Genomic DNA, 10,369 nt, shown 5'->3' on the forward strand with positions numbered 1-10,369 from the left:
TATTGGTTCTATTTTTCCATCTCAGAGCTATCATCAACCTTTATCATTAAGTGTGGTTGATCTCTATTCAGGATATGGCGTTACTGTGCCTGCCAAATATACCGCTATAACCATCTCATAGAATTTACCATTCTTTCTGATCCTTTTCCCTTTTGATCTTTTTTCCAAGACCAAAGGTAGGGCCCACTGTCATCACATCTACTGGGTTTCCCACCTAATATATCAGCTCAGGGAGGTGGCATTTTTGAATGAATTTCAGGTTCTTAAAATAACAGCTTCTTCTATTATGCCCATAACTATCATGATTGGGTATTCTACTTCCCTAAAATTGTGTGCTAAATAAAATCTAAGCCGTCCAAGGAAGGGGGAAGGTTCTCCAATTCAGCAGTTCCTTGGACCCAACCTTTAGGAATATTTACCTGATAACAGACCATTGTTAAGGATTTGAGTGCAAAGAGGAGAGGGATTTAAGCAGAGACAAGAAGGATAGTTTTGAAAATAATATGGAATTTCTATAATTTTGTAATATAAGTAACAAGTGGTATGAAATGGAAATTCATAGTCTTATAAACAATTCTTTTTACATACTAAAATGTTATTTTAATAGTATTTAAATTCAGAAGTCAAAAAGGGAAAAGAGAATAAAAAGTATTCTAGAGTTGAAATTATGCTAATACTTACACAGCATTTTTAAGTTTTACAAAAGACTTTTCATCTATATCATCAATCCTCACAACAACCCTGTGAGGTGGGCACTATCATTTTACATATGAGAAAACTGAGACTATGAGGTTATCTATTTCTTATAATTAGATCTTCTGGTACCAGATACAACGTTTTTTTGTCCCAAAGTCTATCTCCACATTCAACCTACTTAACTTCTCTAGTACTGTTGCTGTAAAGACCTCAATAGTTTGTGGAGGGCTTCTGGATTTGTTACCTGCTCTGGTGGGAACATTAAATAAGGAGAGATAATATCCAATTTGTACCATTTTATGATGCCACAGAAACTTTAAACAAGAATGTTATATTTTCAACCACTCCTAGAATGTCTGTTCATAGAATTTGTAATGATTAAAACGATTGAAACCTCTTCTGCTCTTAAGGACCTTAGTTTCCTATGAGACTGTACCATAAAATGTATTCTGGTATTTAAAAAAAGTAAAAAACGGCTTCCATTTCCTCATAATTATATTAAAAGGTTTATACTCTAGTATGGATTCTCTGATGCTGAATAAAGGCCAAACTCTGACTAAAAACTTTTTTGCACTCACTGCATTCATAAATGTTCTTTCCAATATGAATTTTCTTATGCCTACCAAGATCTGAGCTCCACCTGAAGGCTTTTCCACATTTATTACATTCATAGGGCTTCTCTCCACTATGAATTCTGTGGTGTCTATTAAGGTCTGAACTTTGATTAAATGTTTTTCCACATTCATTGCATTCATAGGGTTTCTTTCCACTATGAATTCTCTGATGCTGAATAAGTTGTGAGCTTCCCCTAAAAGCTTTCCCACATTCACTACATTTATAAGGCTTTTCTCCTGTATGAATTCTCTGATGTTCTATAAGGATTGAATTTCGACTGAAAGCTTTGCCACATTCGTTACATTCAAAGGGTTTCTCACCAGTGTGAATTATCTGATGTCTAATCAGATCTGAGCTACACCGGAAGGCTTTTCCACATTCACTACATTCATAAAGTTTCTCTTCTTTATTAATGTTCTGCTGTCCAGTAGGGTCTGTGTCCTGTTTGAAGGTTTGTTCATCAAGTTCTTCAACAGTATGGAGTCTCTGATGCTTAAGAAAGACTGTACGTCCACTAAAAGCTTTCCCACATTTATGACATCCATAAGGTTTCTCTCCACTGTGAATCCTTTGGTGTTGAAGAAGGAGTGAACTCTGTCTGAATGATTTTCCACATTCACTACATTCATAGGGTTTCTCCCCAGTATGAATTCTCTTGTGTGTAACAAGGTGTGAACTCTGACTAAAGGCTTTTCCGCAATCATTACACTCATAGGGTTTTTCTCCAGTATGAATTCTATGATGTATGATGAGATCTGAACTCTGATTGAAGGCCTTCCCACATTCTTTACAAACATAGGGTTTCCCTCCACTATGAATTCTCTGATGCAGGATAAGATTTGAGCTACCCCTGAAGGCTCTTCCACATTCATTACACTCGTAAGGATTTTCCCCAGTATGAATTCTCTGATGTCTACAGAGATTAGAACTCTGATTAAAACCTTTCCCACATTCATCACATATGTAGGGTTTCTTTCCTGTATGAATTCTTTGGTGAATAGTAAGATTTGATCCCCGGTTAAACACTTTTCCACATTCATTACACTCATGGGTTCTCTTTAAAGTATTAATTTTTTGATATTTAGTTAGTTCTGACTTTTCTTTTAGCCTCTGATCATATGGTTTACGTCTTTGATATTTCTCTCCTGCAGGAGCTCTCTGATGAATAACAAGGTTTGAGCTGCATTTGACACTTCTCTCTTTTTCATTACATTCCTTGTGGCTTTCTGCTACATGGCTTTTTCTTTGGGTGTTTTTCACTCGCCTGACCCTTCTCTTTCGGGAATGGGCCTGGCTTAGTCCATCTCCTGGAACATTTAAACTTTGCTTCTCTAACTCATCTTCACACACCCTGGTTTCCACCAATTCATATCTTTCAGGTATTTGGCTTGAAATTGTTTCCAATGCTGCTTGAAATGACTCATCTCCAGAAATTTCCTGCTTTGGCTTCCATTCCTCCTTTTCAGACCTGTTCTCACAATCTGAAACAATAAAGAAAAAATTTAAATAAATGTTAATTTTTTGCTAAGAGAAAAGAAATTGTTTGAAGGGAGAATGAATAATTAAAATGAAATACATTTTCACCCAGAATAATAAATTTTATTTATTGGCCCTAAGTGGCCAATGTTCACCGAACCACTTAGCTGCCTTCTTAACTTCAATAGCATGGCATTAATATTGTCCACTGGCCTCAGTTTTATTTCCTTTTATTCAGTGGTAAGCTGGTAAAGGTTTAACAACTGGCTCTCCAGGGGAGAAAAGTACACAAGACATTCTAAGTTCAATATGCGTTATTCAAAAAAAAAAAAGATGTTATTAACATTTTCTCCATTACTTTTTTTTTTAATTATAGCTTTTTATTTACAAGTTATATGCATGGGTAATTTTTCAGCACTGACAATTGCAAAACTTTTTGTTCCAATTTTTCCCTTCCTTCCCCCCATTATTCCCCCAGATGTCAGGTAGACCAATACATGTTAAATTCTCCATCACTTTCTTAAATCTAGACAATTAACAAAACAATAAAGCCATGATTTTCTGATTTCCAAGATATAGTCACACTGAAAATTTAAGGACTGGCTATTGTGTGCTTCTTTGAACTAACTCTAGTGATCCCTATTTTGATTGTAACATTTTAAAAACTATAGTGTTTTAAAAGTATCGATCAATCAACTAATCAATAAACATTTATTACTATGTGCCAGGCCTACATGAGCCTAGCAAAGGTTAGAAGCTAGGGATCCAAGGAATAAAGCAATCTGTTCACAAGGAATTTATATTCTAATATGAAAAGCAAGTATGTATAAATAAATATAGATGTGTTTGTATGTATATTCAGAATAAACACAAAATAGTTAAATACAAGATAGTGTGGTAAGAAGGACCCTAATATTTGGGAGATCAAGAAAGACTTCATATAGAAAGTAATGCTTGGGTTCCATCTTACAGCTTCCTTCAGAGGAAATTAGTGGGTAAAGGTCAGAACAAAATCAATTCTAGGAATAATGGAAGGTCAGTAAAACAAGCATAATGAGAGGGGATGACTCTCATTATGTAGTGAGCAGAGAAAATAGCAATTTGGCTGGATCAGAGAATGTGAAAAAAAGATTAAGGTTTAAGAAGTTAGAAAAATTAAGTTAGTGCCACGAAAAGTAATAGGAAGCTACTCAAGTTGACTATGCAGGGAGGGAAATGACATTGTCAAATCTGTTTTAAAGTTAAATCACTATGTCTATGATATATAAGATGGATTGTAGATATGACACACTTGAGACCAGGATTCTTGGTACCTGAATGGTCCATGCCCTAAAAACAAAAAATCCCATTCTCGATGGGTGGATGGATAGGTCTAAAGTGGTTGACCAGACTTGTTTCTGTGTGGACACAAGGAGGCAGTGCATACAAAAGCTAAACCTCACAGTATCCTTGCTGGTCTAGGACTGTCAACCTCTTTTTATTACTGTTCAATGATTTTTGAATGCTTCATTTTATATCAGCATTGAACTTGAATTGAAAAGGTGTTGGTATTATGCCTTCTCCAGTGGAGACTCATCAGAAGACTACTGTGATCATCTAGATGAAAAATAATAAGGGACTAATATGTTTGTTGATTGATCGACACTTTAAAAATACTATAATTTTTTAAATATTACAATAAAAATAGGGATTGCTAGAGTTAGTTCAAAGCAATTCACAACAACCAATCGTTAAATTTTAAATTAAAACGAACTCAGGGTTTTTGGGGTTTTGTTTTTGTTTTAACAAAAAAGAAAGTCCTAAAACAAAACAAACAAAAAAAGTCCTAAATTCCTAGGGAACAAACCATGAGTCAGGGAAATAAGTATTTATACAATGGGCTCATATTGCCTCTTTTCTTCCAGTTTATAATATTGAAGTTATCCTTCCTGACAAGACAAACATCTTAACATATACTCTTGATCCCATCCCCTCTTGTCTTTTCCAGCAGATTGCAATCTCTCATCCCCTAAATCTATCATCCTGTTATCACTTTTCCCTTTCCCAGCCAAATTCCTTTGAAAAGCTTTCTACATGAGTTATCACCACATGCCTCCTCTCACTCCTAAGACTTTTGTAATTTGACTTCTGACCTCAACTTAAGTCAAACTCAACTGACACTGCTCTCTCCAAAGAAAATGATTTTTAATTGCCAAGTCTTCTCAGTTTTCATCCTTCTTGACCTCTCTGCTGCATCTGACAATGTTGACCCCTCTCTTCTCCTGGATAATCTCTCTTCTCTACATTTTTACATACTTTAGATACTTTCCTTAATTGTTTAAGAACTCTCATCAGTATGTTATACTACCTTGTCCAAACTAGATCAAGGATCAACGACAATCATCCAAACTGTCAAGGGCATTCATACTTTTCTGATGTCTTTTCATATCTACTTTCAACCCTAAACCACTCCCACCATTTGTTTTCTTTGTTTCTCCTTTATGGAATATTGCTAAGCACATACAAGGCTCTGAAATACCTATATTTTATTAGTGGATCCCCAACCTCAATTTCCATCCAAAATAGCTTCTCTTTTTCTGTCAATGACACCATCATTTCCACAGTTACTTTGGTTTAGAACCTTAGAGTAATCTTTGGATATAGAAAGTAAAGAAGGCTGACATAAAATCTGTTCTTCTTATGAATATCTCTCACATCTGTCCCTTCATTTTTAGTCCCATTGTTAAGTTGAGGCTTATTATTTTGAGAGGGAGTGTTGGTCCCTTCCCCCAAGGGGGGACCTCTTTAGTATCATCTCATGATGATACTATTCTTCTAAAACATCAACCATTTTAATTAGCTGAAAATTAGCTCATATACCCTCTCTTCTATAGAGTAATATTCAAGCACACATAAAAGTTGACATGAGTAAGATCCTAACTCTTGCCCCATGAATATTAGGCTGGTTTTTCCTTAAAAAATATTGAAACCATCCTTGAGACTTGTTTGGCTGAGGAGACTAAAGGCTCAGGCTGTTGACATCACTTTCTAGTCATCTGTGTACCAAACAGTCACAAGAATGCTTGCTTGGGTAGTGAATCACAACGGGCGGTTCAGGGCAGGGGGCTTTGCTTACCTGAATCAACAAAAGGTATCTTCAAAACCTATACTTGTTGAATATCCTTTTTCTGCTATGATTAAGTGTTAATTTTTTAAGTGTTTACCTTTTTGTTAACTATGAACCTAAACTACTAGAAGTGGTGGTGGCCTGAGTTTGGTCATATTCTAAAAAGTTCAAGATCTAGGGAAGATGGATATAGCTCAAAAGAACTGACTCTTACCCTTTTTATTCCACCCTACATTTCTAGATTTCAATAACTTCCATGGTACTTTAATGGAAGAAAGTTCAATGCTGAATCTCAGTTGCTCTAAGAGAAGGGGATTGCTTAAGAGATGAGAATTGGAGGGTGTAAAGGAAAAGAGGAGAAAGAAAGTGGAGGAAAAAGAATCCTCTGCAAAAGTAACATTAGATTTTGACCTTTTGCCCCAGCATATATTTACAGATCTGGAATTTTCTCATCCTTGAAGCAGAAGTAATGAATAGGGCATTGTCAAGTTCTCCATCTTCATCATCACATACACACAGAAATGAGTGGCAAAATGAGTACCTATGGTGAACAATTGGGATATACAGCATTTCCCAAACTTGAATTAACATAATTCTTCCAACTGTATACAAGTAACAGGGAGGGAACAGATTATTGTAATAGAAAAAGACATTAGATTTGGAGTTATAGAACCTGGGTTGAAATACTGGCTCTGCTATTTATTGCTTATGGTATATTGGACAAGTAATTTTCTCTCTCTCAGCATGTTTCTTCATCTGTAAAATGACAATCTTATAAGGGCTCCTCTAGCTCTAATGTTTATGAATCTTTTAATGGAAGGGATCTTAGAGGCAGAAGACAGCCACCTTCCCCCTATCTCCCCCAAAATGAGTGAGGGATTCCAGAAATAGGCAAGTCTTTGCAGTGAATCAGTCTTTCCTGTCACATTGAAAGAAGACTCTTTTTTGCAAGACTTCTAAGGAAAGTGAAGTGGTATAGATCAGGGAAGAAATCAATGAATCATTCATTTCCAATTTTTCATTCACCAGACTAGACTCCTTGACACAGAGAATCAAAACATCCAGCCTCTGTACCTCATGAATACCTGGAATTCTATAGTTTTTAATCCCAAATTAAACTGATTTCTTCAATGACTGCATTTTAAAAATTTAAAAATGTCTCAGAATCTAAATGAATTATGGGTTAGGGGAGTAAATGCTTACCTAATGAGCTCATCTTTCCATCATTCTCCAGCATCTAATCCTTACAGAGATTCTCTTGTAGGAAGACCAGTCTCTTGGATTCCTCGTGAGTAAGAAATACTGCCACTGCCTTCATCATACTAGTTCTGAAGCAGGAATTTCTGTTGCTGTGAGGAAACATGAAAAGAAGAAAGCCCTGAAAGAAAGTTTTGGTATCAGTAGGATAAGAGGTGGAAAGGACATAAAGGATTTTCATCTGACTTCAAGGTGGTGATATATTGCCAGGATAAAAGAGATGCTGTTATTAGAGGGTGATCAGGGATTCAGAAGGGAGGGGTGTGTGTGTGTGTGTGTGTGTGTGTGTGTGTGTGTGTGTGTGTGTGTGAGAGTGATAAGAATTGAAACTCATATAGACCTTAAAACATTTACAAAGTGCTTTACATATATTATCTTACTCAACTTTACCCTATGGGATATTGTGTGCAAATATCATTATCCCCATTAATCCCTCAGAAAACCGAGACTCAGAGCACTTGGGTTCACACAGTTTGCAAGCCCCACAAAACTAAAAAAAGTACAGAAGTGGAATTTGCACCGGGGTACTTGCTGACTGCAAGCCCAATACTTCCCATTTCACACTAGACCAGAAAATGTAAGAGTGGGAGGAAAGGCTAGTGCATAAATTTCTTATGGGATGGGGAGCACAAAAAAGAAGAGTGTACAAGAAGGGATGTATGTGTGTGTGAAGAAGGGGTTTTATGTGTGTGGAACAGGCTGTGTATATTGGGGACAGGTTGAGGGGAGGCAAGGAAAGGGAGGGAGAAGTGTGCTTAAGGAGCTATGGGGGAATGTCTGAATGCCTACTGGGCTCCCCAAAGTCCAGGGGAAGGTTTGGGGCACAGATGTGTGTTGCGGGCCCAGGATAAGGGGTCCTGCCTATAAGGGTAGGGAAGGAAAATGCTTATGGGGGTAAGAGATATATGACAAAGGGGTAGGGGCGTGGGGAATCTAATTCAGGCTGGTACTGAAGAGGACAAGTGCATGGAGAGATGAATGAATAGATGTGAGCACTCGCCCGCGACTGGGAGCACAGTCATGGCACATACGCTGGGGTGGTCGTGGGGAGAGAGGCAACCGTTAACATTCGGACCACGAGGAGAAGCAGGGGCTTACCTTCTTCGGGCTGTCACCAGCCTCTTGCTCTTTCATTGCCCGCGCCCCACCCACGGAGCCGCCATTACCGCCGACCCTCGGGACCCAGCCAGATGGGAACGGCCACTTCCGGTGCCTTTCTTGACCAGCCTGGGTCCCTTTCCCCTACCCCGTTCCCCTCTCCCCTCTCCCCTCCGCCAACTCCAGTCTCCTCCAGGAGCCAATGACATCGGAGTCTTTCGATTTCCTAGAGCGTCCGAGAGGAACAAAACTTCCGGCACATGGACTCCTACCAGGCAATTCAATCCAACCCGTAATTACTAAGCCCCGTGTGCCCGGAGTATGTATAAGTGCTGGAAACACAAAGACCAAAACGAAAACCTATTTGGGGGGTGGGGATGGGGAGAGAAGACAAAACATTTGCACAAGTCAGTGCACTCTTTCTGGACTCTCGATGTAGACGGGGTTGGAACTTGAGGGAGCTGAGCCTCTAAAGAAAGGGATCAAGCTATTTTTCTTAAACTCGCCATTTTACACCACTGCACAGAGCCCTGGGGAAAATAACATAAAGGTTTATTTCGACTCAAAGCTAGATTTTCTCCAAAAGGCAAGTAGATAAGGACTCGATAAACGAGATCCTGTACAGGACTTTTCACAAAAGAAATACACACAAGATCCACAAGTGTGCCGGTACACTGAGCGAAAAACAAACAATAATAATGGTAAACTAGGAGTCCAGAGGATTGAAAATGAAATATACCACCCATCTCAGTCAATTAACATTTATTAAACACTTTAACTAAAGTGCTTGGGATACAAAAAGCTCTAAACGGCAGTGGGGTTCTCAAAGGAGCTCCCAATCTAATAGGGAAGATGGTGTAAACAATTAAGCACAAACAATATATACAGGATAAAGTGGAAATAATCATTAGAGGGAAGACATTAGAATAAAGAAGCTTTCTGTAAGTGGGATTTTAGCTAGTACTTGGAGGAAGTCAGAGAAGCCAGGAGGCAGAGATGAGATGGGAGTATGCCCAGTATGAAGATGGAGTGTCCTGTTTCCCAGAACAATAAAACTTCCCCTCTTCCTAACTTTCCTATTACCATCTAAAGTATTTATCTCCCCAGTCATGATTCCTAGGTATCATTCTCAGCTTCTCCCTCTTTCACTCCTTCCCCAATTGTCAAGTTCTGTTACTTTTGTCTTTCTAATTTCTCCTGCATAAAACTTCTCCTCCTTCACTCTTCTTACATTTCTACCCCTCTGGTGCAGTTCCTTATCACTGCACACCTGGACTACTTATAGCCTATTGGTTTCTCTCCCTAGCTCACAAGTCTCTCACTCCTCCAGTCTATTGTCCACGCAACTGTTAAAGTAACCTTCCCAAAGCATAGATCTGACCATATCATCTCCTTATTAAATGAATTCTAGTGACTTCCTATCTAGTGGTCCAGGATCAAATATAAAATCCATTAAAACTCTTCATAACTAGGTCTCATCTTTCTAGTCTAGTGGAACCTCCTCTTGGAACCTCCCTCAGCCTGGGTCCTCTTCTTGCAGACACCTGTATAACCCCAAACTCTCATGGTTATTTCTCTTCTCTGCAACAGTTCTGTTCTCCCTTGGTTTCATGCTTATTCCAACCTCTCTAATTCAGATGTTCGGAATTTCTTCTTTTACAGATTCAGAAATCACTTCCCTTTTTTATACAAATTGCTAAGAGCATGATTCAGTCTCTACACAAATTTTTCACACAGGCTTTCTCAGACAGGCTCTTTTCACACATTTCTGATTATTTCAATCAGAAAACATTTTCACTTAAGTCGTCTCTAGAACCAAATAGAATAGTTTCAACCCCATCCTTATAAAAGCAAGGGAGACAGGGAAAATTTTAATTTGGGAAATAAATAGCTGGATAAGAAGGTGGTATCTGAGAATGAATTTTCAATTATAGCTTACAATATAGAGATGACAGATTCTTGGCCAGAAATGGAATACATCTAACAAAGTTTAGAAAGAATATTTTTGCCAGAGTGGTTTGCAAATCTAAAAAACAAACCAACAAAAAACCACAATCAGACTTCCTGCCTGATCACCTGAACAGGAGGTACACTGCTCAATTTTCATATATCTATTGACAC

The 10,369-nt window shown here is 38.1% G+C and overlaps 1 protein-coding gene across 1 annotated transcript; it reads right to left on the reverse strand.

Annotated features, from left to right (window-relative positions):
* Positions 1 to 490: 490 nt before the first annotated feature.
* LOC127560949 (zinc finger protein OZF-like) lies at positions 491 to 8,746 on the reverse strand. The gene is made up of 3 exons (XM_051995946.1): positions 8,249 to 8,746; positions 7,097 to 7,242; positions 491 to 2,792 (listed from the first exon to the last, which is right to left on the reverse strand). The coding sequence occupies exons 2-3, from the start codon at positions 7,128 to 7,130 to the stop codon at positions 1,204 to 1,206; spliced, it is 1,623 nt and encodes a 540-aa protein (XP_051851906.1). The 5' UTR covers positions 7,131 to 7,242; positions 8,249 to 8,746; the 3' UTR covers positions 491 to 1,203.
* Positions 8,747 to 10,369: the final 1,623 nt, after the last annotated feature.

Source organism: Antechinus flavipes, chromosome 4, assembly GCF_016432865.1.
Source record: "Antechinus flavipes isolate AdamAnt ecotype Samford, QLD, Australia chromosome 4, AdamAnt_v2, whole genome shotgun sequence".
Taxonomy (NCBI): Eukaryota; Metazoa; Chordata; class Mammalia; order Dasyuromorphia; family Dasyuridae; genus Antechinus; species Antechinus flavipes.